The 20,666-nt window shown below is 34.6% G+C and overlaps 2 protein-coding genes across 3 annotated transcripts; one reads left to right on the forward strand and one right to left on the reverse strand.

Annotated features, from left to right (window-relative positions):
- Positions 1–958: 958 nt before the first annotated feature.
- On the reverse strand, positions 959–5,310 carry LOC110630772 (protein CHUP1, chloroplastic). Its single transcript, XM_021778345.2, has 7 exons — positions 4,191–5,310; positions 3,066–4,019; positions 2,617–2,748; positions 2,026–2,207; positions 1,803–1,914; positions 1,428–1,571; positions 959–1,318 (listed from the first exon to the last, which is right to left on the reverse strand). The coding sequence occupies exons 1-7, from the start codon at positions 4,965–4,967 to the stop codon at positions 1,238–1,240; spliced, it is 2,382 nt and encodes a 793-aa protein (XP_021634037.1). The 5' UTR covers positions 4,968–5,310; the 3' UTR covers positions 959–1,237.
- Positions 5,311–6,440: 1,130 nt separating this feature from the next.
- On the forward strand, positions 6,441–19,016 carry LOC110599659 (pentatricopeptide repeat-containing protein At1g30610, chloroplastic). Of its 2 annotated transcripts, XM_021736163.2 has the most exons (11): positions 6,441–6,664; positions 6,781–7,577; positions 9,871–10,254; positions 12,497–12,688; positions 14,382–14,463; positions 14,561–14,752; positions 15,267–15,380; positions 16,619–16,709; positions 16,786–16,943; positions 17,294–17,725; positions 18,582–19,016. In XM_021736163.2, the coding sequence occupies exons 2-11, from the start codon at positions 6,859–6,861 to the stop codon at positions 18,972–18,974; spliced, it is 2,757 nt and encodes a 918-aa protein (XP_021591855.1). In that variant the 5' UTR covers positions 6,441–6,664; positions 6,781–6,858; the 3' UTR covers positions 18,975–19,016. The 2 variants fall into 2 exon arrangements, with proteins under 2 accessions (XP_021591855.1, XP_021591856.1); XM_021736164.2 differs by lacking the exon at positions 9,871–10,254 and having other exon boundaries at positions 6,781–7,961.
- Positions 19,017–20,666: the final 1,650 nt, after the last annotated feature.

The following is a 20,666-nucleotide window of genomic DNA, read 5'->3' on the forward strand; positions in this document are numbered from 1 at the left end:
TTAAAGCTAACGACATTAGGTAGTTGGGTTTGGCACGAGTGAAATAAATTTGCATTTCCATAATTTCAAAAGTGAAGTATTATCCTCCCTTTTGATATCACCCATATATTAATGGTCATGGAGAAGTATGAATTATATATATAATATATGAAATTTCTTAGCTTTTATTTACATAGATATGTTCTGATAATTTTTTAATAATTTATAAAAAATTATATTTATATGAATACAAACAATATTTGGTCGAGGATAATTAAATTAAATAATTTGAAATTTAAAAAATTAAAATTATATCTATTTGGATAATTTTTCTTGATTTTCTGATAAGTATTTATTTGTTTTATTTAATTTATTTTCTGAAAACTTTTGAACCAGGTTATAAATAGTAAATTTTATTTTTTGTTTTTATAATTAAAAAAAAATAAAAAAGAAACGGAGAAATGAACAAGAAAGGGTGAAAATGAAGGGAAGGCAAAAGAATAGGGAATGATTGAAGTTGATGGGAGGGAGCAGTGAAGAGAAGACATTTGATAAGAAGTTTGGATGAAACGATTGGTTTTGCGTTTATTAGCTATTTATAGGGTTATGGCAGCAATGTTCCATCTTTTCCATATGTCTAATCTCAGGGCAGGCTCTTTTCTTTTCTTTTCCATATGTCTGCTTCCCCACGTGCTGCTCTCCTCAACCCAACTCAATTATAACGTAGCAATTTAATTAAATCTATAAAATTCAATTATTTTGATAGAAATATATTTAATTTTATTATGAACCATAATTGAAATTTGGGTTTTTTAGCATTTTTAACATTTCTTCCAAGTGTTGCCATGAGCTTATTAGCATTGTTGTCATCGCTCACCACCGGCCGCTTCTGAAATTTTTCATCGGCTATTTTTCGATTTACAATTCCATATTCAATTCAATTTTTAATTTGAACATTCTTTTTTCTTTCCTCAATGCATAGAATAAGCGAGATTCTAAGCTCCCGAGTGAGGTGCTTTTATTGGAAAAATTATGAGCCCAGGTTCCCAAGTGGATAACACCACACGTGATTTGCTTCCTATAGTAAGAAGCGAGCAAAAATCTCTGACAAAATTGCTTCCTATTTCACACATCAAACCTTAAAATTTTCACTGGTTAAAAGCCCCAGGGAGCAACACACACTCTGCCCCAGTGCCCACATATATTCAACTATTGAAAGCTTTGCTTACTGGTGGTAAACTCAAGTTGATAATAACTTTTACTTTTTGTTGAGAAGATGAGCAAGGTTTCTAAGTTCCTCAAATGCATGCATTGTTTCTGCATCAAATCCTCCAGCAAACTGCATCAACAAATTCACAAATTAATAAAAATTAAATCTTTATATATGGGTTGTAAAACCAGATCATCTTATTGGTGAAATAAAATAAAATTGGTTGTCTGTCACAAACCTGATGAATTCTGAAAGCAAACCTAACTCCTTGGAGAAGCATATAGTCTAATGCAGGGTCCTTTTCTAGTGCTGCTTTTGACTGAATTTCAATGGCTACCCTCTTCATGTACTTCTTTGCCAACTTCACTGACCCAAATTTAATCTGCAAGATGGAGTGGTCAATTTATTTTGCCATGTGAAGCATCGAGAAAATACAAGACCTCAGGAATAAAATAGCCAGTGGAAATTGTGTGATCCAGTAGAAATTTGACAAAAACTAGAATTATGCTATGTTTCATCTTATTGGGAAACATAGGATTATTCTAAAAAATTTCTAACTTAATATTAAAATATAAAAGACCAGTTTAGAATGGAACAGCTAAATGTAGCTTACCTTGCTAACAATGCCATCATCCAGCATCCAATCTGTAGGAATTTGGAAATCTTTGTAATTACGCATCAAGGGTTCTCTTGTTCTTAGAAGGTTGTAAACAGTACGTTCCATTCTGCATGAGGATATTAAGAAAATAAATTTTTAGAGCAAAATGGACATTATTTAATATAGGATAAGTCTTTTATAGAAAACAAACTGTGCAAGAAAAAATTCAGGTTCTTACTTCTCAGATAAAGTGACCATTTTCTTTAATGCAATGTCACAAGGCATTCTAGGATCATCCTTGTAATATGAAACTTCTGATTCCAACTTCTTCAAATCTCTATAGCCAAATGCTGCTTCTCGCAATGTATCTGCTTTCTTTTCTGGCCAATCAAAGTGCTTCAGGACTGCCCTTTCATCCACCTATGCACATAGAAGCATCATTAGAAAATTACTCCAATTATGCTCCTTTTTTTTGGGCAATACAATGACTTCTTTTCTATTATTTGGTTGCATGATAAAAATAAAGAATGCTATTCAAATTCATGTATAACAATTAACAACCCTAATGGCGTTATGATTATCAAGTTGGAAAATGTAGTTCCATGTTGAACAGATGGGAACAGGCAAGGTGATTGTGCCCCATTTGAGTTACAAGGCAAGCTTATGTTATGTAACTTATATTCTACTGTAAATTTTCTTACTAACAAGATTTTCTTTTATCCATTGGCCATGATTTTTAAATAGTAATAATAATAACTTAGCTTAGTTAAGATCTTTGAAGAAGTTCAATCATATTAAGTTACTCTAACAAATAAAAAGGCCAACTTACCAGAAAGCCAAGTTCATCATCAAGCCACTTCACAAATTCCACAACATCTTCAATGCTATGGTAAACAGCATTATTGACCTCTCTAATCAGTGAATTGACGAATTCTCCTTGAGTCTCAACATCTGCTTTGATCTACAAAGAGGTTGGCATTAGTACTATTAAGCATTTAAACCATATAGTATTGTAGAATATATCATGAAGCCAAAAGTATAATTACTAATATTCATTTCAAAATTAAAAGAGGGGGAAAGGGGATTTGGATTCTTAGAGCATCAAGTTCAATATTGGAATATGCAAGGATCCAAGTTAAGCATTCCTTTCTTATCTCTTCTATTTTCTTGGGAAACAAAACAAGCTTAAGTCATATAGTATAGAATTTTCAAGCTGAAATTTGTTCAAAGAATATGGTGCAAAAACGACCTTTGAACAAGAAATGAACGTCCACTTACAGCAAGCAAATATGATGATCGATTTTCAATTTCACCAATCATACTGCTACGAACATTTGCAACATCTGAGGCATCACAAGTTCCTCCATTTGAAGATTCCTTTCTAGAGTCCCTCTTCATTAGTGAATGGTAAAATTCAACAACCTGTGGTGCTCGCTGCACCACTCCTGATGTAGTACTACTAACTGAGAACTTTGGAGGAGGGGGAGGGGGAGGTGGAGGGGGAGGTGGACGTGGAGGTGGTGGTGGTGGTGGTGGAACTTGACGTGAAACTTCTTCTTTATGTCCACTGGTAATACAACTAGAGGGTCTTGGAGGGGGATTAGGAACACGCAAAGCCCTTTTTTCAACATCTAGTGATGAAACTATCTTATTATTCTCTAAGCAATTTTCAAATATTTGAGGTCTTTGATCCATGCCCAAAACGTATTTCTGAGAATTTACTGACTCAGCTTCCTTTTCTACTTCCTTACCACACATAAATCCATCAGATTGCCTTCTCCTACTTGATACCCACTCTTCTACACTGTACTTAGATCCACTTATGGAGTGTCTTCTTCTTGGGCTTCTTCCTTCCTCTGAATGGACCCAGTTTTTATCAGGGCATTCCAAGTTTGGCAAATCCTCATCAGTAATAGGCCATTTCTTCAACTTTTTAATCAAAATTAATCTCTTTGCACTACTGTATTCTAAGCACTCATTACTCCTCCAAGAGTATGAGCCGACGGATTCATTACTTTTCTCTTCTGAGTTCAGGCTTGAGGCCTTATCAGAATTTGTTGTGCATGAATTCCTCAACTCATCTCTCAAACATGAATTGACCCATCTCAGGTAGGCAAGCTCCTCAACCTCATTTAACCTGCTCATCTGCAGACCCTCAACTTGTTTACATAAATCTTCATTTGTCAGTCTCAGAGAAGATGCCTCGGCTTTAATTTTCGCTACAATTTCACTCTGAAAGAATTCAGCACACAGTAAGCAAAAAGAGCCAAACTGGTTAATCATCAAGCCGAAACTTAAAAAATTCATAGCAGAGATATCTTATAAAGCCATGCTTTAGTTCGTTAGAAAAATGCATAACAGTAATAGAGCATAGAATTAAAGAAAAGATGTTAGTAGTAATACCTCAGAAGCCTTGGCAAGAGAAGTCAATTGAGTCTCCATAGAAGATAGTTTGCAAGAAAGATTCCTCTTCTCCATCTGCAGTTCCTTGTTCAACCTCCTTAACTCTACAACTTCCATTTCTAAATTTCCCATTGAATTCTCATTGCCTTCCCTTTTCAATATATCTTCATGCTTCTTCTCTGAAATCAAACACATCTCAGCCACTTGTTCACAAAGAACACTTTTCTCAGATTCCAAATGCCCAATTCTTTGGGAAAGATCATCGACTTCATTTTTCTTTCTTTCAAGCTCCCTCTCAAGATCCACTAACCTTCCATTTCTTTTGAGTTCTGATACCTCAGCTTGAAGCTTGAATTCCCTTTCTTTCGATTCTTGAAGCAGACTTCTTAGATGGTCTAACTCCAGAAACAAATCACGGGACCCAGAAGACTGTCTCCGGTGAGTAGCCGGGTATGCATGTGGGTGGACTTGGGTGGCTGTTAAAGAGCAAGAAAGATCAGCAGCAAGTGATCTTTTGACACGTGAATGAGAAGGGTTCTTTTGGGTTGCAGTATCTGAATTTGCTAACGGAAGTTTCTTGCTCGTAACTGCAGTCGTCTGCGCCTTAGTCTTCTTATCTGCTGTGAACCCTTTAACAATGTGTGAACCCCACGATGATCGGAGCTTCGAACCATTGTTGCTATTTCCTTTGACGTTGTTCTGTGGCTTCGGCGCTTGATTCTGATCAGCAAATTTAGATGCTTTAGATTTGTGCTCAAAAGGGTTTTCTTCCCTCATTGTAGAAGAAAATTTCAAATGGGCATACGAAGGCTCCTCTGGCTCTGTGTTATATACCCAATTCAATACCAATGTTAGCCTTTCAAGCTCTAAGAAGTAAAACCCAAAAACAATTCTGAGCTCGAAATGACGCTCAAGAAAGTATGTTGATCATTTGAAGCCATGCGGAAGCTAAAAATATTTGGCTTTTCATGTGGATTTTGGGCAAAAGAAAGATGAGGTGCTGAGATTGGATTTGAAATTTGAAGAGCTGCGGATGGTTAGTGCCCGAAATGGAATTGGGATGTGCAAAGTGGCAGCTTTTCTTTATTGCGACAATTTGAAAATTTGAAATTTGAATGCGTCTCTGTTTCTTCTTTTTTTTCTTTCTTGGTATTTGAGGGATGCTAAGGAGACTGTGCAACGGTCGTATTCTTCGCCAGAGGGCCCACCCGGCCACTACAAATGGATTTAGAAATTAAAAGACAAATAGGATTTACAAAAGTGTAGCTTCTAGTAATTTAACCTTTTGTAAGTTGCACTGTTTTTTAAAAATATAAATTTTACTTTTTTAACTTTAAAATTATGCAAAAATTATAAAATTCTTATAAAAATTTCGTAAAAAGTTCATACATTATCAAAATATTTTCTAGTAATTTATTTTTTATTATTTGATTGTACTTGGAAAATATTTTTAAGAATTATTTTTTTTAAATATTACATATGCTAAAAAATAAAATACTTTTCTTTAAACAAGTATATGCATAAAAAATTATATAATTATATTTTATTATTTATATGTGATACTCTTTCATGGGATAAGGACTAAGTACAAATTATTTTGTTTTAGCATCTTGATATTTTCAAAATCCAATCTTCTCCTTTTAGTATTTTTAGAGAGAAAAAACGCCATCTCTTCTCCATTTTTTTTTTCTGGGCTAAAAGTCTCAGTTGTCATCACTAGTCAGCTGGACATGGAAGACATTCCTTCTTTCAACCCTTGTCCAATTCACCAGTAGGGTAAATTTCACTTTCATCTATGAATTTATGAAATATTTCATAATTGTTTTTCAACTTCAATCTCATTCATAAATATCTTTCAAAATTTAATTTAATTTAAGTTTTAGTCAAGAAATAATAATATTTTTTATATGTTTTAAGTATAAAAAAATAGGTAAGGGAGACTTTAGTTAATTAAAATTAAAATTAAATGATTTTTATAATTTAAATTGAAGTTAATGAAGGAGGATGAGATACTTTTAAAATTCAAAAATTGTTGGTAAAGTTGTGAGTTTCAATTGCAATCTATTATTTTTAGGCCTATTACTTTGATTATTTGCCTATGATAAGGCTCAGGCTTTTAATTAATATAGGTATTGGGCTTCTTTCTAATATAGGCCTTAGCCTATTTGCTGATCTTTGCCTTCATGTACTAGTTTTCCTAAAAATTAGCACGTGCAAGGCACGAGTAGTTATTTTCCATAAAATATCCAAATCGCAAATCCTATCCTGCCGAAACGTAGAACGTAAAATTAGGCGTTACAACGATAAACCCATGGAGGATTATCGCCCTCTCCCTTGTTAATTCTTTGTGACAGTAGCAGTGAAGAAAATGAATCGTAAAAAGCTGGAGCATGTTTGATGTTTTCCATGATTTGGGAACTGGAAAATTCTATTTAGCACTCGAAATTAACTTGCTGCCAGCCCAGAAAGGCCCTGTAAGTTCATTGGATTATTGGTTCTTGTTGGCTCAGTGAATTTCGTTTTCATTTTCAAGTGTTAGAAGATCAATGAGTAGGAAGTTTATCTTTTTTTTTTTTTTTTGCAATTATAGGTGAAGCTAGGAAGCGTTTTTTGTGCAGTCCATGATAGCTTGAACTTGGTGTAGGGGAGTTTTTGGGTGTGAGTTGATATGAAGGTCATAACTATGACAAATGGACAAATGGGTTTCTGTTCTTTTGAAGGAAGTCCTTATTTCAATTGTGGTTATAGTTGGAAACCACATTTTAATTCTCGGCGACCACTTTTTTGTTTTCCTTTAAACACAATTAGTAGTAAGAAAACTAGAGTTTTTGGTTTTGGTTTAAGAATTAAGGCTATGTCAAATGAAGATTTGGATAATCGGTTGGTTGGGGTTGGATTTCTTGAGAAAGAGTTTGAATTCAAGCCGGCTTTTGATGAGTATTTGAAAGCTATGGAGTCCGTTAAAACTGCTCAGGAAAAGAAGCAAGTGCGTAAATTAAGTGGGCGTAAGTTGAAGGATGACTCGAGGGGAAGCAGTACAACATCACTGGGAAAAACTGAGAGGTCTGCCAAATTGAGGTATAAGGGGTTCATGGATCAAGAAAATATGTCCAAAGTCAGGAAAAGTGATGAGTTAGGGGATAATGTTGATGGAGCCATTGGCCAAAGGGATGTAAATAGCCATGAACTTGATAACAAAGAAAGGGAAACCATTGAATCAAGTGTTAGATTGGCTGGCAGAGAAAGTAGAGCAGATGCTAGTGTAAAGAGGAGGGAGAGAAGAGTAACAGAAGATAGGCAGTGGCTGCTTGATCAAACTCATAGCACGGATGCTGAGTTAGAGGACTTGTATCAAGGTACAAGTAAGAAAACTCAAAGTGGGCAAAGGATACATGTGGTTGTGAATGACATTAAAAAGAGCAAAAGCACTATTGGCACAAAATATGGGTTACCTTCTGGTAAAATTTTACCAAAAATATCGGAAAGGAAGGGAAACGCCTTTGAAAGAGAGGAAGTTGGTGCTAGAGGCAATAAATTGGGTGGCAGACTTGTGAGGAATCATGCCCAAATTGATAAAAACACTTACAATGAAATTGTGCAGAAAAAAAGATTTTCAAGTGGAAGCAATCAGACTTTCCTTGATGATAGTGATGATGATTTGGAAACTGAAAGAGCTGCCTTCAAAAGTTTTGAGGAACACAAGGATGTTAGTATCAGGCCACGAGCTTCAAGGATGGAGATGGAGGAGAGAATCCAAAAGCTTGCAAAGTGGTATTCAATCTTCCTTATCTTTATCCTTATAGTTTAGCTGTCTTGGATACTTGCTTGTTTCATTATAAATATTCATTTATGCTTGCATATAGATTTGTAGGTAGATAAACCTGTTGTGCATCTATTGTTGTTTGTAATTTATCAATCATTGTACGGGAGAGCAAAAGAGGTTGCCTTGGTGTAATATTGAATCACTCCATGTGTAACCTAGAGGTCATAGTTTCGAAGTACGGAAATGGCCTATTTGTAAGGAAGGGATTACTACATATATGAAACCTCCTTAGAGCCCACAGTGGTGTGATAGCCTTAGCCCTATAAGTCTTGCATGATATTCCTTTGCATTAGAATTATGAGGCTATCTAAGTGTTTATTGTGAGGTGGGGTGCCAGACTTGGCCACAGTCTGTTTCAAACCGCTAAATTTGAATCAGGCCTAACTCACGCTAAAGCTAGTTCAAGGGAAGATTGTCCATAGCCATATAAGGGTACATTACCCTCTTTCCAAACCAACGTGTGATTCAAACCGATATGGGATTCAATACACCTCCCTCACGTCCAGAACCATGGAGTATGACACATTCACGAGAGGTTCAACATCGATAGGACACTCTGATAGCATGCTAAATATGGACCAAACCTAACTCACTTCAGAACCTAACCTCTATAGCCCATATAAGGGATATATTAAACCGATGTGGGATTCAACACACACCTCACATTCAAGACCACACTGAAGTGTGACGCATTCATGGGAGGCCCAACATTTGGGAAGGCTACATATTAAATTTGGGTCAAACTTTTAGATCAAGGGAGGATTGTCCATGGCCCATTAAAGAGCACATTACCTTTTCCCAAACCGACATGGGATTTAACACAAACTATGAAGCGGATCAGAGTCAAATGATTCTAGTTCATGAATGGGACAGGAACTGCTTTAAGGAGCCAATTAGGAGTCTCCCCTCCTTGAACTGGGATTAGAATTGCGCCCGGAGTAGGCTAATTTCAATCGCTGGTTCCAATCGGAAACTGGCTTCATTCAATTATTTTTAAAAAATATATTTATATTAGTTGATTTTATTCCTTTTATCTTTTTTTATTTAGAAATTAAATAAATTATGTATTATGAATCTAGATCTTATAAATTTGTATATTCTTGTATAAAATACTTGTACTATTGTAGTTTTAAAAAATCTCGAATGGGAGTTGAATCAGAATTACAGCCGAAACCGCTTTGAATTGTCGAACCAGAATTGATTTGAACCATGAAGCATGAAGACCCGTGGTTCCGGCCTGAAATGGATCGGAAATAGCCCATTGCCAAGTCTAGCTGCAGGCCCTTCCCCATTTTTGACCCCAAAGTAAAAGAAAAAGGGGGAATGCTCACATATAATAGAAGTTAACTAAATTCTCATAGAACATGTTAAGGCTGTCAATCATGTGATGAAAATTTTCACAACTAGAGTTTGCTTTTAGAGTGCTACTTCTCTTGAGTTTCATCTCTAGTAAAATTGTTAGCAGAAGTTTTGAGCCTAAAGCTCATATTTAAATCTTGTGTATTTCTTATTATAAGTGTTAACACCTCTTCATAGCTTGTAGTTCAGTGAGGAATGTTTTGTTCCATAAGATGGCTTATGTTTCATTTTTATTTTGTAATTAACAAATGTTTTGAGATGTTTACTATGTTGAGATATTTTGGGTGCAATGTTGTATAGTTGTATATGTGTTAGGACCTATCATCATCACCACCACCATCATCCTCATCATCATCCTCATCATCATCATATGTGTCTGTGTGTGTGAATCATGACACATGCCTTATTGAGTAAAAAAGAAATCCTAGGTGAATGAACTTGTCTTTTGCGATTTCTATTGAAATCCTAGGTGCGTAAGAAAACTCAAAGTGGGCAAAGGATACATATGGTTGTGAATGACATTAAAAAGAGTAAAAGCACTATTGGCACAAAATATGGGTTACCTTCTAGTAAAATTTTACCAAAACTATCGGAAAGGAAGGGGAAGGCCTTTGAAAGAGAGGAAGTTGGTGCTAGAGGCAATAAATTGGGTGGCAGACTTGTAAGGAATCATGCCCAAATTGATAAAAACACTTACAATGAAATTGTGCAAAAAAAAAGATTTTCAAGTGGAAGCAATCAGGCTTTCCTTGATGATAGTGATGATGATTTGGAAATTGAAAGAGCTGCCTTCAAAAGTTTTGAGGAACATAAGGATGTTAGTATCAGGCCACGAGCTTCAAGGATGGAGATGGAGGAGAGAATCCAAAAGCTTGCAAAGTGGTAATCAATCTTCCTTATCTTTATCCTTATAGTTTAGCTGTCTTGGATACTTGCTTATTTCATTATAAATATTCATTTATGCTTGCATATAGATTTGTAGGTGGATAAACCTGTTATGCATCTATTATTGTTTGTAATTTATCAGTCATTGTATGGGAGAGCAAAAGAGGATGCCTTGGTGTAATATTGAATCACTCCATGTGTAACCTAGAGGTCATAGTTTCGAACTACAGAAATAGCCTTTTTGTAAAGAAGGGATTACTACATATATCAACCCTCCTTAGAGCCCACAGTGGTGTGATAGCCTTAGCCCTATAAGTCTTGCATGACATTCCTTGGCATTAGAATTATGAGGCTATCAAGTGTTTATTGTGGGGTAGGGTGCCAGGCAGACTTAGCCACAGTCTGTTTCAAACTGCTAAATTTGGATCAGGCCTAACTCACGCTAAAACTAGCTCAAGGTAGGATTGTTGATGGCCATATAAGGGTAGATTATCCTCCTTCCAAACTGACGTGTGATTCAAACCGATGTGAGATTCAATACACCTCACTCGCGTCCAGAACCATGGAGTATGACACATTCACGAAAGGTTCAACATCGGTGAGAGACTTTGATAGCATATTAAATATGGACCAAACCTAACTCACCTCAGAACCTAGCCTCTTTAGCCCATATAAGGGATACATTAAACTAATGTGGGATTCAATACGCACCTCACATCCAGGACCACACTGAAGTGTGATACATTCATGGGAGGCCCAACATTAGGGAAGGCTACATATTAAATTTGGGTCAGACTCTTTTATATCAAGGGAGGATTGTCCATGGCCCATTAAGGGGCACATTACCCTTTCCCAAACCGACATGGGATTCAACACAAACTATGAAGCGGATCAGAGTCAAATGATTCTAGTTCATGAATGGGACAGGAACTGCTTTAAGGAGCCAATTAGGAGTCTCCCCTCCTTGAACTGGGATTAGAATTGCGCCCGGAGTAGGCTAATTTCAATCGCTGGTTCCAATCCGAAACTGGCTTCTTTCAATTATTTTAAAAAAATATATTTATATTAGTTGATTTTGTTACTTTTATCTTTTTTTATTTAGAAATTAAATAAATGATGTATTATGAATCTAGATCTTATAAATTTATATATTCTTGTATAAAATACTTGTACTATTGTAGTTTTAAAAAATCTCGAATGGGAGTTGAATCAGAATTACAGCCGAAACCGCCTTGAATTGTCGAACCAGAACTGATTTGGACCATGAAGCATGAAGACCCGTGGTTCCGGCCTGAAATGGATTGGAAACAGCCCATTGCCAAAACTAGCTGCAGGCCCTTCCCCATTTTTGACCCTAAAGTAAAAGAAAAAGGGGGAATGCTCACATATAATAGAAGTTAACTAAATTCTCATAGAACATGTTAAGGCTGTCAATCATGTGATGAAAATTTTCACAACTAGAGTTTGCTTTTAGAGTGCTACTTCTCTTGAGTTTCATCTCTAGTAAAATTGTTAGCAGAAGTTAATGTTTTGTTCCATAAGATGGCTTATGTTTCATTTTTATTTTGTAATTAACAAATGTTTTGAGATGTTTACTATGTTGAGATATTTTGGGTACAATGTTGTACAGTTGTATATGTGTTAGGACCTATCATCATCACCACCACCACCATCATCATCATCATCATCATGTGTGTGTGTGTGTGTGTGTGAATCATGACACATGCCTTATTGAGTAAAAAAGAAATCCTAGGTGAATGAACTTGTCTTTTGCGATTTCTATTTATATCTGATTTAGCTATGTGAACTGAGAAAGATAATAAACCATTTTTTATTTACTTATTATTGGTATTATTGGACAGAAGAATAATTTTATGAAGAGTGTGCATAATGGATGATAAGCTATCCTACAAGAATGAATAAAACCAGAAGGAGAAGCTCAGTTAGAAACAGCAGAAAATTAGAAGAAGTCCTCTAGTAAATAATTTTCATTTTACAAGTTGTAATTGTTTTTCAGCGATATTTTCTTTTTCATGAATGTCTTTTGCTCCAGCATGGGTATAATTAACTGGTGGTCTGAGCACAATTGAAATTTTGTTTGCTTATTTTGCTTGCAATGCCATATCTTTTCCTGCCTTGTTTGTTATGTGTTTAGTCGTTTTATATTATATCTGTTGCATATTTATTTAATACAATCTTATTATGATCTGATTCAAGTTGAAGTAGTTTCTTTTGATAGTCTAAATGGTGCAGATGTTGATATGCCTGAGTGGATGTTCTCTAAGATGATGCGCAGCGCAAAAATAAAATACACAGACCACACTATATTGAGGGTTATTCAAATATTGGGTAAATTGGGAAATTGGAGGCGAGTGCTACAAGTCATTGAGTGGCTTCAAATGCGTGAACGATTTAAATCTTATAGGCTAAGGTATCACTTGTTCCCTATTCCATTATCTAATGTAACTAGACATGGTTGGAGTGGCACTTACTTTTCTGTGTCAAATAGACTTGAAGATCTATTTGGAAGTACGGGTACCGTAGTGGGTTTCTTCTTAATGTGTGCTTTTAAAAATGGAGTTGGTTGGATTATGGGAAGTACTAGAAGCAATTAAAATTAAGTTAGTCAGGCGTGTTTTAGCAAAAATGCAAATGCTGATGGCAATAGCGATGCTATTTTACACTGCTGGGTTGCCTCTAAGAAAGAAACTGATAAATAGAAACAAAATGGAGAAAAATATGTCAAATTTCAAAAGTATATTGATGATTTTTCCCTCTAGCCCCTGCTCCCCCCCCCCCCCCCTCCCAATTTCTTTTTCTAAAAGGAGATCTTCAAAGAGTGAGAAAATTGACTGGAAGGATAGGAGACTCCTCTCATGGATGTAAGAAATATAGAAAAAGGATAATAGAGTAATGCTTTTCATTTCTATTTCTTCAAATTTGAATATTAGAGCTTAATATTCCTGAATTGGACACCAATAAAGAAGCCAAGAAAATAAGTGTCTCATGATAACTGCAAAGTCAGGCCTTGATTCTTAAAATCTAGGCAGTTTTCTATAACCAAAATAGTTTGCAACACAAGTTAGTGGATGATGAGTTTGAAGGAAAGGAAAGGAAGTATTTCATCATATGAGCCTCTTTCCTCTCATCAGAGATTCTAAACTTTAAAACCCTTCTCAACATCTCTGAACTTCCTAAAAGTTGCAAAAGAACCTATTCCAAATACACCATGAAGTCTTGAAGCAAAGGAAAGGATGAGAATGTGACTCACTTTTGTTGAAGTTCATAATATATGTATGAGGGATTCATGATTAATTAGGTCCTCCACATCTTGAATGAGTAATTAATATTGATTCTTTATATATTTGCATGCCAAAACCAACAAGGTCCTTATTTTGGTAAAATAAACTTATAGCCTCTTTTAAAACCCCTATATTATTGTCTGTGATATGTTTGTCCTTGAAATTTGACTTGACTGTTTCAGGAATTTTGTGGTTATTACTATCTAATTTACAACACCGAAAGATGCATCTGGTTGCAACTTAAATGATTAATTACTTCATACTGTCATTTGAATGACCATTTGTTCTTTCTGCACTAATGTAAAGTCTTAATGCTCCTTTTGCTATGTGAACAACTTTTAGTGCCTGGTTCCTGTCGACTCTTGATTTTCAAATGCAAAGCAAAAGATAACATTTTCAGAGCTTGAGCAATGCAATAAAAAATTTGGAACTGGTGTTTGTATGGGTTCTCTTCTAGGATTCTTCTTCCTAGGGATGCTGGTGGATTTGAATTTTAGTGCTTCGGAGTACTTAAAATGCTTTATTTTCTTTACAGAACATGGCTATTATTTATTATTACTTTCGTTTGTATAAATTATTTGTTAGATGAAATTCCTTGCTTTAGGATTACTGGAGAAATATCATGGTCATTGCATGAGTACTCTTCAACTTGTATGTTTTTTTAAAAGCTTCATATTATAAGCTTGCTTCTTTTTGTATTAATTTTGCTATATATATGTATATATGTATAATTATTTTTGGGGGGCGGGGGATAGCTTCAACTTTATTATTTATTTATTTATTGTGTAGCAGTGGTGACATGTCTTCTTTATTTTGATGTAGACACATTTACACAACTGCACTTGATGTATTAGGGAAGGCACAGAGACCAACGGAGGCACTGAATATATTTCATGCAATGCTGGTAATGTGCAACTGTTTTGGGGTGTGGCTTGCTTCTTTGTCCTCATAAACACCATAAAACCTAGTCTTTTCCTAACTCTCCTTTATTTTCTTTCCAGCAACAAATGTCTTCATATCCCGACTTGGTAGCTTATCATTGTATTGCCGTCACTCTTGGACAAGCAGGCCATATGGAGCAGCTGTTTGATGTGATTGATAGCATGCGATCTCTTCCCAAGAAGAAATTTAAAATGGCTTTGCTCGATAAGTGGGACCCCAGATTGGAACCAGATATTGTTGTCTTCAATGCGGTTAGAAATACTTGGCAGTAAACAAGTAGCTTAATTTGGAAAATAATATTCCATAATCTCTAGTCTTCCTGGTTATGTTAAGACCCATGATCATGACTGCTGGTGGTCCCAATCATCAAGGAAATCATGTTGCTCATGTGTGTATGCAACATTCTATATTCTTTGCACACATGCCAGTCTATAGTAAACACTATTTATATACATGCCATATGTGTCCACACAGGTTGTGCTTTAGCATGATTCAATATATTTGCAATCAAGGTGGAAGCCACCAATTCACAAGCCAGATGTATATGGTCTATGAAGTGATATACTTTGTGAGTTGTTAGATGATGAGTTTTTACTGCATCTGCAGTCTCTCAGAATGCAACATGAAGATTAGGTTTTGGTTTTCCTAACCTTGCCATCAACAAATGGATGTATACAACCTCGAGCAGTTGTCTTTATATAGTTAAATTTAGTATATAAGCCTTTTGTGCCTATAAATTATATTTTGAAATTTCTCATTATGCAGGTCCTAAATGCTTGTGTTCAGAGGAAACAATGGGAAGGTGCATTTTGGGTTTTACAGCAATTAAAGCAACAGGGTCTCCAACCCTCTGTCTCAACATATGGACTTATCATGGAGGTAATACATGCATGTTCTTTCTGCTTTAATCAGGAGGACCATAATTCTGCTCTGTTCCTTACTATGATTTTGGCCCAGCATGAGGCCCACTCTTTTGGAAAGGGCTTGAGTAGTGTGATCAGTGGTGATGCTACATAGCGTTTTCTGTTGTGTAAAGAGGTTCTGCTTGGGCTTCGAACTGATATCAATTGCTGATTGTCCTGTCTAAATATTTCTGTTGCAAAGAAAAATACCTCTGTTCTGTATCCGTGGGTACCGTAAAATGTTGCTTGCATGTGCATTTATTATTTCAATGTGGCAGGTTAAGGTTATGCATATATAACTGTCATCATCCACACACAAATTGTTTATTGCATGCTTATTAGTAATGCCAGAAATTTTTAGCAATATAGATATCAACACTTTTTTGAAAACTTATGTTTTGGAGGCTTTTTTTTCTTTTGCAGTTGAGAGGGAGGTAGGTGAAAAAACAAGACTTTCAACTCTTGATTTCTGTACTGCGTGTTTTCATTTGACTACCAGCCAACTAGATCAGGGGATTTTGGGAGACTACTTTGATTGTCAATTATCTCAAGTTTCCAATGCACATATAAAATTTTTGCACTATTTCAAAATTTGAGAATCTTCTTCTTGCATTCACACTTATTCTTATTTCCCTTTCTCATTCTCCTCTTTCATTGCTATGGCGAGATCTCTAGTAATTGAATCTTCAAATTCATTCCTCCTTTTCCCTCAAATCTCTTCCACTTCAATTACTGTTAGACTCAGCTTATATCCATTCTTCTTTAAATCCAAACCCCAATATTCACAATATTCCATCATAAGACACAAGTGTGAATGTTAGGAAAATTCTTTTAATCTCTTGTACTATTTTTTGATTGTATGGAGGAACAGGAATCAAAAGGCTTGTAAGGGAGAGGAATAATCTCTCTCTATTATCTTCCTAATTTAACAACAGCTTCTCATTGATGTTATTTCCTATTTTATGAACGATAATCTGGACTGTTGGTGGGTTTTACTCTCTGTACTTTAATAAAATAAACTTCTTTTCACTGATAAAATAATCATTCTTTTACTCATGTAGTTATAAGAACTCCTAACATCTTGCGTGTTTATTCTATAACTAAAAAGAAAAATCATTATTGCGCTTCCGAGAAGGGAAGACTTATCAATTTCAATTAGAGAGAGACCCAGAAAGGATAACAAATTTGACTTAAATGATTTTTCTACTTGAGCAGGTTATGTATGCATGTGGCAAGTACAACTTGGTTCATGAATTTTTTAGGAAAGCGCAGAAATCATCTATTCCAAATGCTATAGTCTATAAAGGTACTTGACTGATCAGTTCTTTCTCCCACATGATTGTATAAAATTTCATTTTCAAGTAAATTCTTTTTGCATACAGTTCTTGTGAGTACTCTATGGAAAGAAGGTAGAATAGACGAGGCTGTACTGGCTGTGCAAGACATGGAAAGACGAGGAATAGTGGGCTCTGCTGCTCTGTATTATGATCTTGCTCGATGTCTTTGTAGTGCTGGAAGGTGCCAAGAAGCACTACTTCAGGTATTTAAAGCCCCTTTTGACCAAACAGTTCAGAAAAGGTCAATCAGTATTGTTTGTGTTATACGCAAGTTTGGGAAATTCTCAACATTTTTTATGGGAAAACTTGATATTACCAACTCAATGTTGAGATCATATAGCTACTGAATGGATAAGAGAAACTAATATACCATAGGACTTCACAAAATCATGAAAAGGTGATGATCTTAGTACAATGTTTCTTAATACAACTTTCTTTGCTTACCATTCTATTGTTACAATGCATCTGCTGGTGCTTCACTAGCTCATACTGAAGATGCATATTATTCCTATATTTGTGGACAAACAGTTTCACTTAATGCTTTCTTCCACAGGTTGAGAAAATATCCAGGGTTGCTAATAAGCCTCTTGTGGTAACCTACACTGGCTTAATTCAAGCTTGCTTGGACTCTGGAAACATTCAAAATGCTGTTTACATCTTCAACCAGATGAAGCAGTTTTGCTCCCCAAATCTCGTCACTTGCAACATAATGCTGAAAGCATATATTGACCATGGATTGTTTGCAGATGCAAAGGAGATTTTCCACAATATGTCAGAAGATAGCAACTCTATCCGGAGTAGATCTGATTGCAAGCTTAGGGTAATGCCAGATATCTATACATTTAACACCATGCTAGATGCCTGCATTGCCGAGAAGAGTTGGGATGATTTTGAGTATGTCTATGGAAGGATGTTGCAGCATGGATTCCACTTCAATGGAAAACGTCATCTTCGGATGATACTGGAAGCTTCAAGAGCTGGAAAGGTATTTTGTTGTATCATTATCATGCTACATTGTTAGGGTTTGTATGGAGTTCACAGGTCGTATGTTGATATTTAGGCCCTTAACAGTAGCTCCGTCCAGAATGAATAGCTTGATTTCAGGTGTTATTATATTAACCCAAAAAGGAAATGGAATGGATACTTTTTTAATGCTTGAAGAGAATAATGATGTCATTGTCTTTCTGCCGGCCATTTAGATGCTCTATTAATTGAAAACTTATAGGTATATCCTTTGTCCTGAGAATGTTTACGAATCCGAATTCCCATCATACCCTGTGAAAATTTGCATTAGTAGTTCGTAGATATTCTGCAAGGCACAGAAACACACGCGTAGCTGTGATAAAAAAAAATGCAATAAAAATAGCAGCAATGCTCGTGATGGTGATGGTGATATTGTTTGTAACGGTCACACCAAAAGCAATAATTGATGAACAAAAAAGTTCCCATTGAAAAACTATTGAGGATAGTGGTACTACCATCAGTGGTGGTTATAGCAATTCACAGTATTGATACTGTTTGTGTCAATAATGGTAGCTGTGGAGTTACAGTATCGATGAAGAAAGAAGTCAATACTACAGGCTAGGATAATGGTGGTGATGGTGACACTGTTCATCATGGTTGTGATTAATTGATTACAATTCTGGCAAAAGAGATGATGTCGGTGTTAGGGCCTGCTTATAACAATGATAATAAAAGTAATAACCATTGAGGATGGAGGTGATGTGTAAGGCTAATGTTGTGTTACACTTTTCTTACAGATGATAGGTTTCCAGCAAAAACAACTTATACTGCACATGTTTCTGTCCATTGGAGGCTTATATAAACTTTCATGCTTGCAGGAAGAACCATTGGAATTGACATGGAAGCACTTGGCTCGAACAGATCGGATTCCTCCACCTCCTCTCGTCAAAGAAAGGTTTTGTCGGATGCTTGAGAAATGCAACTCTAGTTCTGCTCTTGCCTGTATAGCCACTACTCCTAGTAATCCCATTGAAGAGTTGCATGCATTTTCCAAGAAATCTTGGTTGAATTTTTTGAAGGACAATGCTCAACGGTTTAGAAGGGATACTCTGATCCACCTGGCGCATGAGGCGAGTGTACTCGTTGCCAGAAGCAACCCACCAAATCCTGTATTGCAAAATCTTTTAACGGCTTGTAATGATTTTCTCAAGACTCCTGGGAAAGTTCCTGAAGGCAACCTTGCAGAAATTGTATGTGCAGTTCAATCTTAAACAACTTCTTGATCTTTAAATGAAACAAATTTTTCATACTCATTACTGTAGCAAATATCAAATTACACCTTCTGTGGAAGCGTTGTGTAACATTTTCTCGTTGTTCAAAAAAATTTTATTAATTTGATAAAAAAAAAAATTGAATTGAAATGAATTTTTGTGGAATTTTTTATTTTAAATAAATTTTAATCGTTGAAAATCATTCAATTAATTAGATCCATAAAAAGTATGGTTCATTTTTCTCATATGCAAAATCCAGAGAAGCAAATTAAGATAGCAATGGACAATGCTAATTTGCCATACTCCATTAAATGCTAGGTTTATTAATAGATAGCTTCATTAATGAGAGAAATCAAAAACTCAGATTCCTTTCCAGATAAGGAAAACAAATATTCAACTCATATTGAATTTTAATTTCTTTCATGGAACTGTAGCAACCTTCTCTCTTGTTTATGCTTCTCATGTCCAAATTCAAGCAATTAATGTGATTGAAGTTTCAGAGGATGGTTTTTGTCTTTTATTTTTTTAATTTTCTATTTCATAAATTTATAAATGATTGAACTTTAAAGACTATTTTAATAATAATATAAAATTGTAATTTATGGATTATTTTATATTTTATAAAAAAAATATTTACTTTCTATAAAAAAATTTACTAATTAACTCATTAATTTTAAAAAATATATTAATATGATCCTAATATTTTAAAAAATCTATTAATTAATTTTTTTATTAATTTTATTATTACATATTTTATTATTTAATTTTTATAATTTTAAAAATTTTTATTAATTAATCTTTAATTTTTTTAAAAAAAATTATTAAGTAATTTCTTTATATTAAAAATATTTTAAATTTTTTTATAATATTTAATGGTTAAAATTAATAAAAAAATTATTTAATAGATTTTTAAAGTGTTAAAAGAATATTCTAATATATTTTTTTAAAATTAATAATTCTTTTCTATTATAGAAATTAAATAATAATTTTTTATTTTATAAAATTGAATATCTAAAAGGAGTAGGTGGGTGGTCCATGGAAAAGCGATCGTGAGCAACCCAACATTGTTTATGATGTATATGATTTGTCGAAGTCACAATTTGTAATAAGGAATCCATACAAAGGAGACGTTTGGATCCCTTCTTTTCTCTTTCCCTCCGCTGCTTTTGCTGTTTCCACCTGGAAAGTGATGCACTGAGGACATTTAAAAAAAAAAAATTCAAAATTAAAATTAAAAATATTATTTACATCTCTATATATATTACTATTATTATTATTATTATATTTTAAAAAACAGATAAAAATATTTTAAAAATTTTAATAGTCATACACTTTCATCTCCCTACCCATTTCAATTTAACTTTTACTGTCAATAAAAAGTAAAAGTATCTTAATTAATATTCTTTAAGACGAATTTTTATTTTATATATGAACAAAAATAAAATTATAAATTTTATATCTTCTTTCAAAATTTCATAATTTTTATTAGTTAGTACTTAAAAAAAATAATATAATAAGAGATATTTTTTTATTTTTTTATTTGTCAAAATAGCAGTGAGCTAATATTTTGTCGGTGAAGACGGCAATGGGAATGTAAATAGAAAATTTGGGATTGGGTGCAAACGTCAGCTGTTCTTGCAGCACATTAATTATGGCATCAAATTTCAATCCATCCCTCTCCTTCGCACCATA

Source organism: Manihot esculenta, chromosome 14, assembly GCF_001659605.2.
Source record: "Manihot esculenta cultivar AM560-2 chromosome 14, M.esculenta_v8, whole genome shotgun sequence".
NCBI lineage: Eukaryota > Viridiplantae > Streptophyta > Magnoliopsida > Malpighiales > Euphorbiaceae > Manihot > Manihot esculenta.